Source organism: Echeneis naucrates, chromosome 19 (assembly GCF_900963305.1).
Source record: "Echeneis naucrates chromosome 19, fEcheNa1.1, whole genome shotgun sequence".
Classification (NCBI taxonomy): domain Eukaryota; kingdom Metazoa; phylum Chordata; class Actinopteri; order Carangiformes; family Echeneidae; genus Echeneis; species Echeneis naucrates.
This window is the reverse complement of record NC_042529.1, coordinates 5,945,532-5,967,383: the sequence shown is the minus strand read 5'-3', so window position 1 is coordinate 5,967,383 and position 21,852 is coordinate 5,945,532. Positions and strand designations below refer to the sequence as shown.

Below are 21,852 nucleotides of genomic sequence, written 5' to 3'. Positions count from 1 at the left end.
TTCCCTCCTTTCCTTCCTCAGATAACTTTTTTCCTTCTTTCTTTTAAGAGGGCCGGAGAGCGAGTTAACGCACGCCTACACCGAGGAAAAAAAAAAAAAAAAAAAAAAAAAGTCGGAAGGGTTCAGATAAAGTGTGCAGAGACACAGTGTCCCGGCGGTGAACATCTGCCGTCCAGTCGTGCACCATTACGCACCGATGGGTTCGGCTGCGCCTGAAGCCGCCACCGGCCGCCGGTGGTAGACTCTTCTGTCCAACCGCAGATGCAACTCAAAAAGAGAAACTGCAGTCGTTATTATCATCCTGTCTTTGCAACAAAAACAAAAAAAAAAAAAAAAAAAAAAAAAGAAGTCCTCCTCCACAGCTAATACTCGGCCTTGCAATCCATTTCGCCTTTCTAAAGTTGGGTGGAAACTTTGCAGGATGCAGAGCAGTAACTCTTTGGATGTTTACGTTCCACCACAAATGTGTATGATGCAGTGAACTGCACTGAATGAAAGGAAGCAGAAGGTACACACACGCCAACAACATACTGCCAAGGAGAACAAAGACTAAACAAAACCTAAATAATCTTAAAGCAATGTTATAGACACAGAATAAATATGAATAAAAACGAAAGCTACGGTCAGACCATAAGTTCAACCATCCTAAAACAATGCATTTCCGTAAAAAATATAAATGACAGTTTTCTTGATACCTTCTTTGTCTTATTTAGCCTCCTTCATCTACTGTGCAAGGAAAAGCTTGTGGAAAAAGCTGGAATTTCACACTAAAAAGACAAACTTTGGAAGACACTTAACTGATTTGACTGTTATACACTAAAACTGTGGGCCAGTGTGGACAGAACCACCGTGTACAGTGACAGAAAATCTGCTGCATTGCATGCTTTCTATTTGACGCTGATAAAACCAATGTCAAGAAACCTGTGAATCGATAGAGGGATAAACTCAGATTCAGTGTAACTACACATTTTCCATGTCTCTAAAATCCAATTCTAGCATCAAAAAAAAAAGCACACGTTGCGTTATCAGATTTAATGAACTCGTGTGGTTTGTATCTCTAATTTTCATAATCTGCCCTAATCCTGCAGATGTCAGTGTGAGCGTATACTCCATTCACAGAAAGGGCATAAATCCAACACCGCCATTAAAGACTTAGAAGGTGTGAAAATCGTACAGTGGGTTTCATCAGTGGAATGACAGCCTGTGAAAACTTTGGATGACTGCTCAAGCAACTGGGATTTTTCTGGCCCCAGCTCACCCTGCTGAAGTCCAGACTTAGTCAGACATGACCACGCTGAGACTGAACCAACAACTCTGGAATCCTTCTCAGAGGAAGAGAAGAGGGGGGTTGGGTAGAAATAAGTTTTCACTTTCAGGTACTTTCTAGAGAAAAAAGGTGTCTAGACTGGACATTCTTCTCTCTCCACAGTTCTTTGACTGTGTCTGGGCTCTGCTGGCCTGGACGACATCCCCCAATGCATATACTCTCACTCTGTGCTTAATCACCTCCATGCTCCTGAGATGGTCAATATAGAGCAGGTGTGGGTTTTACACAGTCATCCCCCCAGGGTGGCAATGAGAGGACTGGATGGTGATCCAGAGAAGTGCATTAATAAGGGATGGAAACTAACCACAGCATTAAGAGATGGAAACCATTAACTGCCTTGTAAGAAGTTTTATGCTCTTTTTCCACCCATACTGTTCAGAGTTTTTTTTTTTTTTTTTTGCACGTGTCTAAAAGCCAAGATGAAATTCCAAAATATAGCATAGTATTCAATTATAAGTCTTGTTTTTTCCCTTCTGAAATGAATAGTTCCACTCAGTCTGTGGTTAACTCCACACACCAGAACAATTTTCTACTACGGTTCTCGCATTAGAACACTCTGTACTTCACAACAGACGTCTAAGAGCAAAACCTTAATATAGTCTTGGTTCAACTCACACTTGGCTCGTGGGTATTTTCATTCAGATATTCACATGAGAAAGCCACTCCTTTGTCAGACATGCAGTGCATTGAAAAACTCATTACTTTTCACAGAGACAGTTTCAGAGGCTTCAGTTTACTTAACGTTTGAATCATTCAGACACAATGTAAATCTGCTCAACAGCAGTTAGCCCAGTCTGTGCGGTGGAGCTGCAAAGGATAAAGCACCTTCCACTTTGTTTCCAGGAATAGGGAGATGTTACAGTGGAGTGTACATGGCTGTGAATGCTTCAGTGTGCTGTAATGTGGTCTAGCCATACCAGCATGCTGAGAAAATATGTGACTTTTCATCTGCGAGATGCAAGGAGATGCAAAGCAGCTGCTAGTCTGCAGCTCGAGGGAAGAGGAGCTTCTGCGCTTGCCAAGTTACAAACCAGTGACTTGGAGGAGTTGTTATTATGGTCCTCTGTCCTGTGTGGATGGAAGGTTTAGAATGAGCTCTGAGTTATGGCCCTGGTCAGGCTCAAAGAGTTTCTCTTGGATGACTTGTTTCTTCAGGAAAACATGATTAGACAGTGACGTGTGTAGAAGTTTTTTCTGCATGTGCAGCTGTTACAGTACTCATTATGTGTCATTTTCATTATGCCCATTAAATAACTGTAAGAGTTCTCTATTGTTGCTCGTAAGAATATTTAAAAATTTCAGTGACATTTTGTCCAAATTTAAAAGATTATTTATACCTTTTTGTTTTCTGGCTCTTATCGCTGCGAGGCTGCCAGATTCTAAATTCCGGCATCCAGGCCACAAATATTTTTCTTCCAGCTTCCTCCAGTTTATGCTAAGCTAAGCCCTCCTGAGGGAGCCTTCATATTCAGCATAAAAGTGGGCATCAATCCTCTAATTTTACTCTGAGCAGGAAAGCGGAAACACTTGTTTCTCAAAACGTCAGCTCGAATCAAATCAATCAGTGTCACTGTGTCTTCGAGGAAGAAACATTTTGTCCTTTCTGACTTACTGTAGTTTAAAGTGACCAGAAGTAAAAACCTGAGATATTTCCACTGCAGTGGTTGATTAATCATCAAATTGTTCTATCCATGAAATCTAAATCACGGATAAGTTGGTCATGTACTTTCCAGACTGAATTCAGTGCATATTAATTGGAGGCCGATATAAAAGGTGACACTATCATAAAAGGTTGGTTTTTGATAGTTTTTTTTTTTATTGCGATACTAGACAGTCAAACAGGGTGAGCTTCTCATTTTGGTCTCGACTGATAACCAATATTTGTCCAATAACTTTGTTGTTCTGGCTCTTTTTTTATATGAAGCTTAAACAGAGCGAGCAATCGATTACAACTGAGGGGGCTGAGTTGTTTTTTTTTTTTTTTTAAATCACCTGGATGCTGGTGAGATCTCAAAAAGCATAAAGAAAGCAGTATTACAACATGCATTATAATCGAAAAAAACTGCATAAATTGCAGTGACAGAAAGGCAACATACCTCTGAAACGACCGTGAATTCAAACCTCTCATGTTCCTTTGGTCTGCAGGTGTCCACAGATGAGAAGAATCAATGTGTTTCCTCACAGACATATTCCAGGCTGTGAGTTACATCTGGTGAAATGTAGATTTACAGAATCAGGAAACAAACACTGTTTTTTTTTTTTCTCCACCAAGTTCCAATTCTGTGTGTTTGTTTTGATTAGTGAACGCCAACTAGACAGTAATCATTACTAACAACTATCAGCTTGACAGTTCAGAGAACTACTTCCGGTAACGGTGTCACGTGGGTTCCAACAAAATTCCGAGACCGGCGGCACGCTATCGCGAGATCTTCTCTCTTCCCGTTCTGGACTGGCTTCGTTGTTAACAAGTAAAAAACTGAAATATAGCTTGAATAAATTGTCTTAGCAATTTTATTAAACTTATATTTTACTTTAAATATTTTACAGGAAAAACAGCGGCATTATTAGAGTAATATAATCTAGCTGGTACTAATTACTGATATAAGCGCGCATACATGACCGCGCCCACTTCCGGGTATCGATCCTTATGATGCGTGATCTTCTCTATTTGTGTCTTTTTTTTTTTAACCAATGAGCGAGCCAGCTCACCTTGTGTCGTCCTAGAAACAGAAAAAGAAAAAATAAATGTGATTGAATAAATCTAATTTAATGGTTTGTATATGTATTTCTCTGTTGGCCGAAGAAAGCACAATCACATTTTTTTAACTCTTTGAGTGCGTTCATTGATTTATCGCACTTATTTACTTTTATGTGGCTCTTCTTTTTTTATTTGGTTGTTTGTTTTTTGCAATATGCCACAAACCTCAAATGCTATTATGCTAACTGTCATGTACTTTTTTTAAGGTTACTCTGGGCTCATAGTAATTGCTACCTTAAGTTAAATGTTCAGTTCCAGGGGACTTGGTTGTTACTTTTAAGGCAATGGTTGTGTAAAATCTCTGAGTCAGACTCTGAGCTTTTTTTCAGCAGAAGCTTAATCCAAACAGTTAATGCCCCCCCCCCAAAAAAAAAAAAAAACAAAAACAAAAAAACTTCAAGATGTCAAGGTGCAAGTACAGTTTTATATCTTATATAACTGCTAATTATGTGATAAACCACCCTTTGTACTGTCAACCTGAAATGCCATATTCATGATCCCCACAGGATGAATCTTGCTGAACTTGGTGATCACCTGACCTTTCTTCTAGTGTCACTTAAGAGCTTTCTATCAATTCAAGCTGTATTTTTGAGCCTGCCAGCAGAGACGTTTAATTACCTTGTTCAGTGGGGTGTGTAACGCTTAGACCATCAGGGATTGTGGATTATTGTCCATGGTAAATGAAGGCCTATACGAGTATCAGGCAACATTATTTAAAGAGTATCCCTTCAAAGATTTTCACCATTTTCTTATTGATCAAATCCCAGAGAAGGCTTAGAATACACTCGAGCCTCCTGGGTGTCTGTAATGCTGTCTTTATCCACACAAGAACAATCAAAGAGGACAGAGCACCCATGCACTCTGTGGGCCGGCACCATCTCTCCTCTCCTGAACAACTCTCTCATCTGCAGAGGGAAGCTTTTTTACATGAAGTTCATTACATCCCTTCTTGCTGCTCGCCCCTCAATGCCACTCTTTGTCTGCTGTAATCTCTGGATCCTTCAGAACAGCTAGCTTGAGTTTCACATTGGGGAGTATCTCAATGAGCCTGGAAAGGATTTCAAAGGCGAGGGGCCGCTATATCATCCAAGCATGGTCCTCATGTCCTGGGCTTATCTTGACCCAGAGTCAAGTTGGCCACATGTTGCAACTGAATAACCCAGCTCCTTGTCTGCACGTTGTTTATGCCAATTTGTCTCTTTTGGTAGAGCCAAGAGAGTTCAGACACCATGCTTCAAAAAATCACATCTTAGACAGTATTAATCCCATAAAAGGAATAAAGATGCTCATAGACTGCAATAGTGTAGAAAGTGTAACAAACTACAAAAAGACTTTCAATCCGAGACACTTGGTTTTCATTTACAATAATCCAGGATAGGCTGTAGTGTGATAAAATCCTAACAACTTCCGCACTCCCAGAGATAAGCCTGCTATGCACTTACAAGATGGGAAGTGATCTGGGATATCAGCCTTTCAAAGCAGGCCAGCGAAGCCAAGTGAGCTTCACTGATGTGCCGGCCGGCGGCTTTTAATCCGCACACAGGCCTCCATTCTTGACAGGATGACCTTTTTTTTTTTTTTTTTTTAATTAAGATCTTACCCAAACACATCAAAGGGCAACTCAGATTAGTCTTTTGATCTGCCCAAGTTATTTATTACTGTATATGGAATATGTTAAGATTTCAGCCCAACAATGAATTATTGTTTTGTGTAAATGTACGCTTCTCAATGTTCATAATCTGCTCCGCTCCCCAAAGCTGGCATTGACACAAAACAAAGAGACCATCCGGATATACGACTTGGGTCCTCAGCGGCGCGCATCAAGAGTAAACGATTATGCTGAGATAAGGAAGGGGGGGAAGGAAACCAAGGAGGGAAAAGACAATTATTTGGCTCCATTTGCTGAATCGGAAACTTCAATGCAACAATACACAGTGAAGACTTGTGTGCAAATCCAAATCCTTGACACAGATGGATAAGTTTTACGTTTCTCCTCAGTAAAATAAAAAAAAAAAGAAATCAGACAATGAGATGATCCTAAAAGCAGACACAGGCTGCTGAATGTATTTGAATTATTTATTTCAGCCCTCCTCAAAAAAAAAGAAAGAAAGAAAGAAAACAAATGGCACACACTGTGAATAACAGATTATGCATTGCTTCTACGAAGAGTTCATTGTCTAAAAAAAGAAAAAAAAATTAAATTAAGAGTATAGCTAAGACAATACGGTGTTATTTATAACTGCGCCTGTATGTTCTTGCGTTATTAAGTTGCACAAAGATTTGTAATACAGTTTCTCAAGTTCAAATACCAAAATCATTTTCAACCATCACAATCTTTTTGCTCAATCAGTCTGAATGAGCTATATACAGTGCAAGTATGACACATCGGCAGAATAGAGCAAGTCATAGTGAGTGGCAAGAGGAAGGGCTTTTTTTCAGGCTTATCTTTCTGGTTTAAAGGCAGGATTTGTGCTTTCTACAGCACACTTGAAGCTACAATTTAGTTTACAACAAAACACATCGGAAAATGAAAGAACAACAAAATCCTCCAACACCAAAGTGGTGTGAGAACTTTTTAAAGAAATACTGTACAGTAAAACCTATACTAAAAAAGCAGACACACAAAACAATAATAAACAATAATTGTTGTGTGTTGAATGAAGCAACTGCTGCTCTGTTTGCCTGACAATGCAATTTTAACGTATTGTCCTGAACACTGAATCATGGAGCATTTGTTTTTTTTTGTTTTTTTTTCGTATACCTTCCATTAAAGGGTATATTCATCATTCATCAATTGATCCCAAGTGTTTGTCTTTAACCCAAGTATTTGCTGGCCTGGCTTTTTCCAACCATTAATTTTACTGTCAGACATATAATTTGATTCCTACTGATGGACTAGTGATGTCACAGAGATTGTTACAGTTTACTGGCAGGGGTTGTGAAGTCTGTGAGAGCTGAGCTGATTAAAGGGGAACTCAGCCAATTTTACACATCAAAGTCTGTTTCAAGGTCTTGGGGGAATATTACTGTACACCCAAATCTGCAAGTGAACCTTCAGAGGGCAGGCTGTATTGTTGGTAAGGTAGGCCACAGGTTTTGGCAAGAAAGAACAACTCTTAGTTTCGGAAATAAAGATGTATCAGCACAAAACGTTTAAAGGTTTTAAGTAAAATCAAACCATCATAATTCCTGACACACATTACTGTTAGTACCTGTATCATGACACATGAATAAATGTAAAAAGAAACAGGTCCAACAGAAGGACAGACTGTTGCAGCGACCCACAGATGTCAAAAATATCCAAGGTCTAGAAAACTCAAGGACACATATTTAAATAACAAGAGCTTTTGTATGTACACTGGGAATCTCCTCAAAAAAATTTAAACCTCCAGTCAGACAAAATGCACAGCCACTGATGACAGCTGTGCTCAGGAGAAAAGGACAGGGCTCAAGAAAAATATCAGGTCACACAACAGCAACCTGTTGTGACATACAAACAAAATTGTTGGCTAACAACAGAGTGGAATTTGCTTTTCTCGTCCATAACAATATTTAACTTTTGTTTTGGTAAAACAGAAGTTTTGAAAGGCGGTCCAGTCCTCAAAAATGAGGGCCCAAAAAAAAGAAAGAAAGAAAAAAAAAAATTGTAAAACTTAAATTTAAAAATGATATTAGTCAAAGATCTACCATTGAAAAATAAAATGGGCACAAATATCAATTTTAGTACATAAGCAACAATCTGCTAAAACTTAACATTAAAATAACTACAAAATAAAACATGAAAAAAAAACAGCTAAACAAATAAACCATAGATAAACTGAAGATATGCATAATACATAGATTAATATGGAAGGAATGATAACGTTACTGTAAATGTCTTTTATTCTGAAAAGCACAGCACTGCTTCGGTGCATTCACAGCGATCTTCTCTCACACAAACTCCCCACGAAAAGGAAGTGACTGAATGTTTTGCTGTTGCCAGCGGCAGCGCAGCCTGGCCAGCGGAGTGTCCCTCAGGTTTTCAAACTCGGAGAAGGCCAGCTGGTTGAGGATGTCATAAACTCCGGCCCTGGCAGCCACCTACCACAAAAATACATGAAATGTTAATGTGCAGCCAACAGCAAGCCAGACATTTTTTTTTTTTTATCTATCCATCATGACCACACAAATGCTCCGGCTCTTATTGTGTCAAAGTTAAAACATGTTATCTGATGGCTTTCTTATTCATGTAGCTGTTAGACTAGAACAATAGATATTTCCTGAGGGTTTAGACACACCAGGAAGTGGTAAAAGAAATGTTTAGATCCTTTATTTCAGTAAAAATAGCAACACCAGACAGATCTTATTTTACACGCTGTGCATGTTCTGTGCAAAACCGTAAACCGCAACCTATTTACTACAGAAGAAAATAAACTATATAAGCATTATGTATACAACATAAAAATCCAGAGAGGGTCATAAAAATGTTCTTCAAAAGTTTCTTTATTGCTGATCAAGTGCAAATAAATACATAGACCAGATGGTGCCTGTGTTGAAACTTGCCTGTGCTGTACAATAATCATGAACTATTGATGATGGCACAGCAGGGGGTCTTCTAATTGTGGGCTTTATGGTTCAGTCTCTGGCTCCACTTATCTGCACGCCAAAGTGTCCTTAAGCAAGACACTGAACCCAAACTTACAACGGTGCCGCACATGAAAGATCTTTTAAAATCTTTGGTTACGACACAGTAAATTGTTTAGATGAGTCACTTTTGATTTTTTTAGTAAAATGTGAATGAAATGAAATGTGGTCATTGCAAAAGTCGGATTATCATAAAACTGTGAAACAATTTTTCGGTGTGCCTCTCTATGTTTTTCTAAGTGCAGAGCGGAACAACGTCACGGACTCTATACGTTACTCAGTTTTTCTCTGAGTCATTACTGAGTAGATGAGAACAGACGGGAAACATGGCGAGATTTCCCCTGGGAGAGAGTTCGCTGTTGGCGTTAAGCATCAGGTCACGCTGACTCATGGTCTGCCGCGGCTGTCGGACACAATTGGACTGATAGGATTCACCATGGGCAACCAGAAACATCTGGCCATAAAGCCAAACAATACAAACAAACCCTAGAGAAACTTTAAAGATTGAATACCCCATGAAAATGTGCCACAGCTGGCCCAGTTTACTCTGCAAGAGATGCTGGACTGTGAACTTCAGCCGCTACGTCTGACAAAAGGCACAGGAGGAACGAAGAAAAAGTCAGCACAACCTGTCAAATGCATTTCTCTACAGATACTTTTCACATCACATGCCTTTTAAAGGATTCCTGATCTTTTTGGGGTTCTCAAACATGTAGGAAAGTTTTCTATTGCGGTGCTCACTCTGTACAGGCGGTCTCTGAGCCACCGGCGGTTGGCATGTCAGTCTGTAAGGCCCAAGAGGACTTTGGGGAATGACTCAGATGAGGGAATGCGGCCTAAAACACTCTGGCAATTTAACCTCTCTTCTCTGCTCTCAGGCAGTCAAAGGGTCTGGAAATTTTTGTTTTTGGAGCGAAGACAAAGGCGCAAGATGAGAGATGTTAAAGCCGCAGGGTCTAAAAGGGCATCATTCTCGAGAACATACTTTTTTACTCCGCATAAGAAATGAATGGTATGTCCGGGGTTAAGCTCTTGAGGCTGTGAGGTAATCCTGTATGAAGTGCTGTTCAGGACTCTTTTAAAAAAATGCAAAGTCAGGTTGAACGCCGAGGAAGATATCCTGGAACAATGAACAGGAATTATAAATACCAAGATATCCCTTTCACTACAATGATTATGGCTTAGCTGGCCAGCTTTGTGCAAAAATAAGCACAAGGCACCACAGAGTGTGGTCTAGATTACCTACTTGCTGACCGTGCAAAATCAAATCTTACAATAGGTATCATGTTATGCTAAAACTAGTGCTTTGTAGAGTCGACACTGGTTCCAGCTTAGAGACATTTTCGCCAGGCCAGTGAGCTGCTGCACTATAAATGAAGGATCGCACAGATTTTATTGTCCTTAACAGCCTTTTATTGGAAACAAATACGCCAACCTCTGTGTACCATTTGGTGATTACTGACAGCTTCCACTGCTGAGAGTTCTTTGGTAGGAAGGAATGAGTGGGAGCAGCTTAACCAGGCCGGCCCATTAGCCAGTGGATGGGACTCCCGGGAGACATTCTGGGGTACTTCACCTGACTCATCTACTCGCCAACCCAGCTGTTTAAAGAGGGGATGTGTGAAAAATGTCAAACTGTGAAAATCTGTGTCACACGGGCCCAGCTCATGGTGAAATCAAGGATTTCACGAGGTTGCTGCTCGGCTGAGAAAGAGGGCTTTATGGGTTATTTTACGCCACCAAATGTATCTAATACTTGCACCTTTTCAAAGTCACTCTGCATAGTTAGCTCCTTCACAATGACTTTTCCTTTAAGCTTGGCATCAATTAATAGTTTCTTTTTCCACAGTAAAGTGGTGATGTCGTTAATGTAAAATTAAATGGAAAAAGCAAAGGTTTAATGGTCCGTCAATGTGCTCTTGTGGCGCAAATAACAGCTTGAGACAACTGCACGATGTGTGGCATGTGCATACTGAAAAAAGAGACGAAAGGAATAAAAAACTGCAGCATCTTTGAACTGTAAAAGACACTGAAAAAAAAAAAAGCCTTGACATTGTTGGTTTGCGGTGACAAGCTTTCTAGGTGACAGTAAGCAGAGCTGTGGGGGAGATGCCTTTCATCATGCTGCGCCAAAGAGATCCCAAACGCCAAAACTCATTAGGCGGCTGACGCGGTGGAAGGGGACGGGGCAGCAAGGAGTCGCTGGTCCTTCCCACAGTCGGCTATCTCAAAGGCCACACATACCTGCCCGCTTCGGGGGGACAGGAAGGCCTCTGTGCCACACATCAAAACAGCTGGAATGACTGATAGGGTGCCCCTCCTGCAGGCATCTGCGGTATGCACAGTACACAAATCCTGCCATTGTGCAAAGGGCCGCGTTTTGGATTAGCAGACATGTATTTCAATTCCAGTAGAACCTCTGATGTTTCTGCTCTGATCTCACTGCTTGTCAAATTGGCCTAACGTCGCCAAGGACAATATTTATCAAATATGCTAACAATGTGACAGCATGTGCTACTTACTTCAAACACATAATTATGATAATTTTTTTTTTTTTTTTGCAGGAATATATTGCTTTGACCATTGCGCTGCTGTATTGCTTTGTGGTGAACACAGGCTGCTGTAGTTCAAACAATCCAACCGAGCAGAAGCAAAAAAAAAAAAAACAAAAAAAAAAAACAAACAGATGAGAGGCATATCAGCTGGCACTGGCTGCTGCCGTGCATGACTGGGAACACTGCGCTTCTGTTTTTAGCTCCCCGTCGAGAACAAATTAGTCCGTGCACACAGACATGCTTCCAGTCAGTGCAGGATGCAGGACGGGCCGTGCTGCTCAGATCTGGCTGGTTGTGTAACCGCTGCTTCAAATGCACAACCAGCGATGTGATGGCTGTCAATCGCCGCCTCTGGCATTGTAGTATGTCATTAATGATCCTTCCACGGTCACTGGTGATACCCTAATGATTGTGCCTTCGGGCTGGTTGTCAGATTGGTTGGGGCTCTGCCAGCTTTTACAGCATCTGGGCCAGTAAACATATTTCACATTTGTGAAATTGGCGAGAGAGGGAAATGTATCCTGTTACAAGAGTCCTGCACAATATTTTGGTTCAAGCATTTTATTGTTTTTTTTTTATTATTTCATTTATTTATTTATTTATTTTTAATCATTCAACAGGAAATTTGTCCTGGAAGGAAACTTAGTCCTAACTAAGTCCTACTGGTTTTAATTTTTATCCAGCTAAGCCAGAGGAGCATTTTTCTGAGGAGGACTATTCTGCTGCATTAATTATTTATGTGAACGCTGTCAACCCTCTTGTCAAAATTCTGGCAGCTCAAACAAAACAAAAGACACGCGGATGCTTCAATGTCTAACATCTGTGCTGTCCTGGCTGAAAATCGCTCATGGGATCAGAAATCTATAAAGATAAAAATCTCTATAGAAGGATACCTAATCCTAACACGAATGGCAACACATGGCAACTGTCTCGCCTTGTAGAGTCTGACTGTGAATCATCAGTATGTACACTGACTGAAGAACATTTTTCCTGTGAGAAGCAGCTCAGTTTACTTCAGAAGGAAAGTTTGGCCATATTTTGTGCTTGTGCTTGCTTCTAAGAGCTGACCTGCCAATCAAGCAGCGTCTCAACTGTGCCAGGTCGATGGAAGTTGAATTCAATCAAAAGAGACCAAAACTACCGCAGCTGCTGAGAAATAAAGCACATCTAAAAATTAAAATGAAATAAATAAATAAAAAACAGGACACATTAACAATTAACTGCCCCGGCATGAGGTTGGCATTTTAGCAGCATGCATTCTTTATCAAAAGTTACTTAAAACAAACACACATCTTGGATTTCAACCAAAGGGCCTTTATCAAATATTTTTTCATCCTCCTTCCTCATACTACTACTTAATGTGAAAAAAGAGAATGGGTAGAAGAAAAACTAACCCTAACCCAGCGGTGAGAAATTACTGGTTGTGCCTGTGCAGAAAGTTCAGATATTTACCCACTTTTACTGACCTTCTGAATATAAAAAATATTCTAACTTTAGCGACAATACGTTTGCTTCAAAAGGAGACAGGGCACTGAGGATTATACTGTATGCTATTCATTCATCATAAAAACTGGCTTGAATTCATGATACCGCTCAAAGCAATCTTAAGCTCAGGCAACAGGCAGAGTAGTGTGATTGTGAGGAGTCCTTCGCGGGGGTTTTGGCAGTCACTGAGCACCTCCACCTGCTCTTCAACACATTGACAGTGCACAGTGGGGCAGATGATGAAACTGACTGCCCAGTCTCATTTTCCTGTATAAGCCAGGGGGGTAACCTCGGCCAGCAGCTTTGTTAGCTGTTAATTAAAGTTCTATTAAGTTAGTGGAGGAGGAAATAAAAAAATAAAATAAAAAAAAAAAAAAAAAAAAAAATTGGATTGCAAGTTTCCAGCAGCAACACTTGAAAATCACAGCCTACCTCAGAGCTGCGGTTCACTCCTGGCCACAGAAATCTATTAAATGTATTTCCCATCATGGCCGAGAAAACGCTATTTCTGTTTTTCTTTTTTTTTTAAAGAAAACTACAAAGTACAAAGTAACTGTTGCATGTTATTGTTTTGCGGGGTGGGGGGAGATGAGTCTACTATTGAAACATGAGGATCTGCAATGGCACAATATCTTCCAATTCATCGTTTGATATATGTTGCTATCCAAATGATGCTCAAATGTAGCAATTAATTACACAATTTTCACCTCTGCTTTTCACAATTGCTTAAATTTCCTCAGTTTTGCTTTTTCTTTAATACACTCTCACTGCGCTTGTGGCATTGTTTACAGAGCTTTTGAGGAAAACAGCACCAGAGAGTAGACACAGTTAATGAAGAGCTATTGAACATAATGAAGTGCAAAAAAAGAGAAAAGACAACAGCACAAAATGATGCCAAAGAACTAAAACCTTTAAATACTGCATTAGTAATTTAAAGATGTGTTTTCTAAAAAAAAAAATTTACTTATCCACGATGAGGTGGCCATTTGCTGTTTGGGAATAAACTGTTCACAGACCTTTTGGGTCTGAACTAAATGATTTCCAGAGGTCAGTGTGTGATTCAAGTAAGTTTATCCCTTCAAAATTGGATTCATTCACTCAGTGAGTGAGTGCATCCCTGCATGAAAATTTATATTTAGGTCATTTAGTTCGGAGAGAGAATAGTTATGCGTTCATTTCTAGACAGGTACTTTGTTGCAGCAACACACGTGTCGGTTTTGAGCGGTGTTGAAGTGAGCAGCAATGGAACAAAATGTGAGAGTGATTAACGGCAGGGAAAAAAAAAAAAAAAAAAAAGCGGTGGAAGATCAAGAAATAGAACCGAAGAAATGACAGAAGAATATATGAATAGTAATGAATATATGAATGAAATCTCACTAACAGAAGAAAAAGAAAAATTAAGTTCAGTGATTGTTCATTTAATTTACAACAGAGCGAAAGACCTGAGGTCCAGTCAGGCCCAGCTAGTTCGAGAGCAAGAACTGGTCATAAAAAAAACAAAAACAACAACCAACTACTTTCATCTTGATGTTTTATAAATGAATTAATTATATAGGGCTTTTTCACATTCATTAAAGTGACAGCACCTCCGGTTCAGGAAGCTGTAGATCAGGAGGAATATACACCGTTGTGCTTTTCACTTCGGCGAGCTCAGCTCCGGTGGACTCATAGTGACTCAGGGTATTGAAAAAAGTGGCAATGTTACAAAAACCTATTTATAAGCTGATGAAATGCCAGTGTTGCGTGTGCTGGGTGATAAAAACCTAAGTATTGGAATTATATGAAAAAATATTAGTCTGGTGTAGATTTAAAGCCACAGCAGATGGCAAAATGGTTCACATAGCAAGGCCAGAACTGACTGCAGTCCAAAGATGGTGGAGGTTTTGCTCGGAGCCAGGTAGCTTTTACAGGAAGGAAGCACAAAGAAATGAACGGAATGAAAGGAAAAAAAAAAAAAGTGCTAACTAGATGATAAAATACAGAAATATCCGGGAGTACGTTAGGATGAAATGCTTTCTGTTGCCTGCTTTACAGAGAACTACTCCTGCCCTCTGTTAGCATGTCTGCATTTTCTCATGGCATAACTGGGCCATTAGAGTCACTCTGATGCACCACATATATTTGCTATTCATAACAGGAAGAATATGCACTGATTGACCGCGCATATTTCCCTGACAATTGTTTGCATAGCCATTGTTCAAGTCTATTTTGGAATTTCAGGTTTTTTCTTTCAGTTTATTCCACCTCAATAAAGACAAAGAAGGAAGAGGTGTTCGTCCAGCGATTGTCAAACATTCCAGCCTCTTGTCCATGTTTCTGAGGGCAGTGAGCTCGCAAATAAAGAATACAAGATGGCGAAGGTGCTGGGTGATGGGAATTCTTGAGTTATGGCAAAAATGCATTCAGTGAGGACCTTTAACCAGCAAATCCTTTCTCATCCTTCAGTTTAAGGGCAGATTTGTGATAGCTTCAAACGAGGAAACAACTTTGATACCAAATGTATACAAATGTAAGTAACTAAATAGGATCCGATTCAGTGTTTAACTTTAAATGTGTTTTGTCAATTTGCCAAACTAATTTTTCTTCATTTTACCACCAGTGTGTGTGTGTGTGTGTGTGTGTGTGTGTGTGTGTGTGTGTGTGTTGGGTGCCACTTACAGACTATTCATTTGTTTGGAATGCACATAAATTCTCAGCTTTACTGTAGGGGCACAGGTGGCCGAACGATTAATGTACCAACAAAAACACAGAGCCGAGACATTATGAAGTTGAGTGTGTGAGGAGCCAGGCCACAATAGAGCCAGAACCAGCTTGTAAATTCCTGGAGGAAAATCCAAATGAAACTCTGGTAACTGGTTCACAACGTGTATGGCCGGAGTATGAAAAAAAAAACAAAAAAAACACTGTCTCTCAGTTCCTGTTTCTCATAGCCAAGCTATTGCCAAGTAGAATTGTGGGGGGGGATTTGCCACAATTGGACCTGAACCGCAATATCATGAAAATCTTACATGTGTAGAGCAGCAAGTTGGAGAAAATTGGTGTTGAAGGCCATCAGAAGGTTTCACACCCTCCTTTGCTCCTGAGACCAACAACAGATTTCAACAGGCTTTTATCAAACACATTGCTCTTTTTTTCCGTCTTTATTTGTAGAAATGTCAGAAAAAGTGACAGTAGATATGAACCATATGAACATAAAATCTAAAATATAAAAAAGGGAACAGATTAATGGCACGTGCATGTGTGGAGCAGAAAACTGGCAGTGTACCTGTTCCATCCAGAGAGTGAAGGAGCGCTGCCACGAGTCTTTCTTCTCTAGATGCAGGTAGGTGTTGAAGAGGATAAGGTAAATATAACGCTCCAGAAATTGCAGGCTCCTCAGCAGCAGCTGCCGACACTCCTTATCCGTCTTCCCACTTTTAATCTGACAAAACAGGTAAGCAAAGCTCTTTTGGTATGGAGAAGTCACATACTGAAACATCTGCTGCCAATAACATAATCATTGTTACATTTGCTCTGTTTTTTTTTTTTTTTTGTGTGTTATCTCTACTTTCAAACACAATCATCATAATATATCTAAGCCTATTCAAAAATGTTACCAGCATTAAAGTAGAAAATCGCAGACGAGATGGACGACGGTAAGGAATTGCGCAGGCAAAGTGTGCCGTGTTCCTCTTGTATCCTGCCATCATCCCCGGCCTACCTCCAGGAATATTTAGTGCCTGCATAATATAGCCCACCTTAGTCTCCCGCAGACCATCACCTCCATCAAAACAAGTTTGATGCTCATATGCATGAATGTAAACACATCTAGTGAGTCACGCAGAAACTTTGAATAGAGACATTTGCTACGCACACAAAAGCCCATCAAGAAGAGGCTCTGGAAAATCTTTTCACATAGTCGACCTCTTTTGTCCAAACAAATGTTTGAAAAAAAAAAAATCTATTAAAAAGCAGAAAGTAATGTACTTGAATAGATCAAACCTCAGTAGTTATACATTTTAAATAGGTTTCCATTATTCTCGGGCTAACAACAGTAGAATGGAGGGACAAGCAAACACTCCTAAAGATGCTGAACTGAGCCAAATAACTGAATGAAAAAAAAAAGAATGGTGAGCTGTCCGAAGACTACAAATGGAATAAAATTTCACACTTCAAGAACCTGGAGTTGTATCTAAATGATGTTGTGGTGTTCACAGTAAGTGATGCAATGATACCTGCATTTAAACTGAAAAACTTACAACTTTCATTACCAGTTTCTCGTTTGCACAGTGAAGAAGACACATTCTTTCTACGAACCTGTTGAAACAGCTGTAGTTTCCTTTATTGCCATTTGACAAACTTGATAGTTTCTCACATTTAATTCAACATCTAGAGAACAGAGAGGAAAACAATTTGCGTTGGATGCAAACTGACAAAACAAACGTTCTGTCGATCTACATTGAAGTTTGATACTGAAATGAAAATGTTGGGTTGCTCTTAAATTATTGCCTTTGCACAGCACAGAGGGAAATGTAAGCAGGCTTTCATTTCATCGATGTGCAGACTCAGTGTCATGATGCTTTCCCTTTTTGTTTTTTTCTCTTCTTTTTTTCTCCCTTTTTTTTTTCTTGGATTGCTTTGAGCCTTGAGCACTTCCAGACATCAAGCGACAAGGTCTGCCATCCAGCTGTATGTCTGTGTGGCGGAGTGTGGATTGGATAACATGTTGATTGGGGTCAAGTGAAGGTAACAAGCAAGGACAAGGTAAAGTCTACCTCACTGAAGTGTCTTCAAACATTCAAAGCAGCTTGCTGTTGACTTATCTTGTAAAAGACTTATAAACTGTGTTTTGAAGGATAAAACTGATTTAAAGATTAGCTCCCAGTTTGCAACATATCGCATAAGTATCTTTAAGGCAAGGGGCTGCACAAAGGATAATAAAAGTTTACTAAGTAGGTGGGTGCTCCCTCAAGGTAATCTGAAATGTGCACAACACACGATAATATGATCATTGCAGGGCTGAATGACGCAACAGAGAGAGGGAGGGGCTGAGTGGGGTTTCCTGTCCCTTCCCAAACAGCCGTGGTCAGATCCCAGTTTTCCATGCATCTGCAGCAGAGCGGAGAAGAAACGACACCTAGGCAAACAATGGATGCGCTGTCTGTTGTCTATCAGCTGTCCCAGGGCACAAAGGAGGGAAGAAAGCACACACACACACACACACGCACACACCTAACATTTCATAATCTTTCTCAGTTAACACTGACAACAGTGGAAGGACGGGGAGACCTGATCTCCATATGTGCCCTGCACCCTCAGGGGGCTTTTAGCATTTCATCTCATAGCCTGAAAAATCTGCAGTGCCAAAGCATGGCAGCTATCTGTGCAAAACCCACAGCCAAATACCAGGCTTTCTCTCTCTCTCTCTCTCTCTCCCTCTCCCTCTCCCTCCCTCCCTCTCCCTCCCTCTCCCTCTCTCTCTCTCTCTCTCTCTCTCCCTCTCTCTCTCTCTCTCTCTCTCTCTCACGCGCACGCGCGCACACACACACACACACACACACACACAGATCGGTTTACAAAGATTACATAATTCACACCTCAATCTGCAATCTGCCGAAGCCTAATTCTGCGGTTGCCATCTGTCTGTCGACATCGACGGAGCCATGTGTGTGGTTGAGCGGCCTCTCCGCACTCTCAGAAATTCTTTCAGAAAACAATGTCGGGGAAGATGTGGTGAAGAAACGGAGTAAATTTCTTCCACTCCATGTAAAGGAGACAGCCTTGAAAGCTTTGGATTTGCATGGGTGACATTTTCTTAAACTCTGGAACAGTCCCGCACTGTGCAGATGATCATACTCACTTCTCAGCATTTGATTTCAACTATTTTTAAGCCGTTTAACATCATGTTATGGAAGAAAAGGTTTGGATGCTTTTTACTCTGCCGATGGAAGCATTTCATACATTTTAGAAGATTAAGAGATTTTTTTTTCTTTTTTCCTTTTTTTACTGTCAATAAAAAGAAGTGGAAAACTAAAGCGCCCTCACATTTCCCTTGGCCTTTTAGAGCAAAGAGGATGAGCCAAATACAGAGATGGATAGATAATTACTTTAATGATCCCAGAGGGAAATTCAGACGTGTCCTTGTTCGCTATCAAAGGTGAAAGCTATTACTCAGCCAACCCCTGAGGTGTGATAATAAAAGTCCTCAGCTCTGGTCAGCCCCGTGTGGGGTGGGAGGCTGGCAAATACCAACGACTTACCAGCGTTGAGAGACTCTGGGAATAATTAGCTGGGTCGGCAGACCTATTAGTAAGGACAATATGAAAAAGTGAAGGCTAAGTTTGTTATCACTGTGCAGACAGTCGCAAGAGCAACGACTGGAAAAAGCTTGATCAGTTTTTATTCCACAGCAAGACAAATCACGTCACATCAGAGGCAGTGCCGATTTCATTAAAGCTACATTTAAAGGGAATGAATTAAATCACCACCATCACCACCAAAAAAAAAAAAAATCAACTCTAAGATGCACAAACATTGGGCTTTTGTTGGTAAAGGGGAAAGAGTAGAATTCAAATTCACTCTGGGGTCAAAAGATCATGGGCTCGATCATCAGGGATCCAGGGTGACGCAAGCGCAAGACCAGAGAACGCAACACCAGAAATACGGAGCTGAACTTATCCGCATGCAAGACCGAGCACAGCCCTGAAATAAGTTTCAAAAATACACAGTAAAAGTCTGAATGTCTCACACAGAGACTGACAGGAGAATGAATCCAGGGGTGAGGAGTCACAGAGCCATTTAACTACCAGCCCATTCTTTCTTCCCAAGGTCTGTATGTATGCGCCCCCTCCACCCAAATTTCCAGCTCCAGCTTTTTCTGAGCAGAGCTAAAAGGTCGCCATACTCAAGCTTATTACAGCACTGAACAACTGACTTAAAATTACGACTCTGTGTCAAGCAGAGATGGAATGAGATAGTTTTTTCCCGTTGTAATAGTGAGGAAATAAAGACAAAAACAGCCAGGGGTTTTGAGTCAAGTACAACCACAAAGCTTCTGCAACTAAAATAAATAAATGGCATCTCAGAAATACTGGAAAATATGATTGCTGAAGAGCAGATGCCTTGCTTATAAACTGGCGCAAAATGAAACAAAGTCACTTCTACTCAACATTTCAGATTATTTGTTTGTAAGTAACCTTGATAGACTTTAGTTTTTTTTGTCCTCCCCGTGTTCCCATTTTTAGCCTTCTTAAATTAAATGTGCTGCAGACAATTGACGCTTTATATTTACATAACACAAGTGTCTGTATGGCACTAAACTGACTTGAATAAATAGACTTCATAAAAACTAAACAGCAGCACAGAATATTTGTCTGGAATGGTTTAATCTGTTTCGGGCTGATGTGTTTTAATTCAAACACGTCACACCAGGTTCAGACAAAAGTTCTTGATAATCCTGGACAAGCGTGATTGCCTGCAGCGTGCAGGTGTAGGTGTATTAAACACCACATTTATGAGGCACGCTGCTTGACCTGTGCCCACGTCTCGTGTAAACAGGGGCACCGTGTGTCATAGGGTTTAGTATATAAAGTTCCCACATGTTGGGAAACTGCAGTGTCCTGATGTAAAAAGGTTAAAAGGCCAATCCAAACACAGACTGACAGGCATTACTGTCGATTGCTGTTGGCTTGTGCTATTGATTTACCAAATCTCTGACATTTTGTTCACTATGTTTTATGAGTTAACTAGCAATTTCTGTCCATTTGTTACGTTCAATCACCTCAAAGCTACTTTTCACGTTCTTTTGGTCTGGAGTTAGATCTGGATCATGGGTCATGTTGTGCATTGAGCACTAATGAATGGCCTGAGACACACCAAAGACCGCTGTGCCACCGCTCCGTGTAGGCCTGTTGCCATTGGCAGTAATCTGCTCTAACTGCCGCCCATTCAGCCGGCTGAGCTTTGTTGCATCAACAGCAGTGGCAGTCACTTAAACGGAGAGCTCCGATTGGATGTGAATCAGCACAAAAGTAACTGGCCATCATAAATACGGTCACTTTGTTGGGCAGCGCTTCTCCAGAGAGCCGGAAGCAGAGTGGTCCCCTGAAGCAAATTCAATTTTACTCATTTAAAAGGCAAATTCATCTGACAAATATTGCTTTATCATTTTTTTAAATTACTTTTCCCTCAACAATTAGTGCTCACCCACTAAAGCTAGGTTATCACTTCGTTTCCACCCCCTGCTGCTCTTCACAGTCTAATATCATGAGATTCCTGGAGTGTGTTTATGGTAACAAGGTTTTGGATCAGGAAATTAGAAAATTCCTTCTCTAATATATTTCCGTCTTTCTTCTGTTATAAACAAAAATTGTTTTGTTACATTTGAAATTATTATATTTTATATTTAAGTATGACCAATACAGAAAACGAACACAAAACTACTGCAGGGCGCATTCTGATTTGGCGCTATATAAATAAATATGATTTGATTTGATCTGATCACAGTTTAGTCCCTGAATTGTGGCAGACAAGTGTTGAGGATCAACCTTTCTGTGGGTTCGCATGAGCAAGGGGCTGCATGTGAGAAGTACACATTATGGAAGGGTCTGCCTGCTTGACATATGGTGCCAATTACCAGCTGATGGGGTGGCTGAGGTAAAAAGGCCAATCCATATTGGCCCTTCCCACCCAGGTTTGCACAAGCAGCCATTCATCGGATTCTACAAGAACACCTCCCACCCAAATCCCAAACCAAACCCCAACCTGTCTAGGGTGGACAGGCTGCCTACACATGGCTCCTTGACTCGACGTACAGACACCTTTAAGCCAAGTGTGCATGCTGATTTTTCAGGTGGGCTCATTAACTGGACTCACAACAGGCTGATTTTCAGTGCAAAAAAAAAAAAAAAAAAAACACAGATGCCTCACTTCATGAGTTTTTGGCCAGACTGACAATGGGAGTGTAAACCCAAGGAATCCTAAAAGAATTTCACAGTTTCACTGTCCTAGTGATTATAATGGATTGGCTATATTAAAATTCAGCTCCATCAGTTAAGTGGTGTTCATTTTAGTGGGACAAGCCTTAAAAACTCAAATCAAATGGACAGAAAACACGCTTAAAGCAT

The 21,852-nt window shown here is 40.5% G+C and overlaps 1 protein-coding gene across 5 annotated transcripts in view; it reads right to left on the bottom strand.

Moving 5' to 3' along the window:
* Positions 1 to 6,779: 6,779 nt before the first annotated feature.
* Positions 6,780 to 21,852, bottom strand: part of pald1a (phosphatase domain containing paladin 1a) — a 43,140-nt gene continuing 28,067 nt past the window's right edge. For 4 of the 5 annotated variants that reach the window (XM_029527977.1, XM_029527978.1, XM_029527976.1 and 1 more), the window contains 2 exons: positions 16,014 to 16,169; positions 8,016 to 8,165 (listed from right to left, as the gene is read on the bottom strand). In XM_029527977.1, coding sequence (XP_029383837.1) covers positions 8,016 to 8,165; positions 16,014 to 16,169 — 306 coding nt within the window. Of the gene's footprint in view, positions 8,166 to 16,013; positions 16,170 to 21,852 lie in introns of all 5 variants that reach the window. The other variant, XM_029527975.1, reaches the window with a different exon arrangement.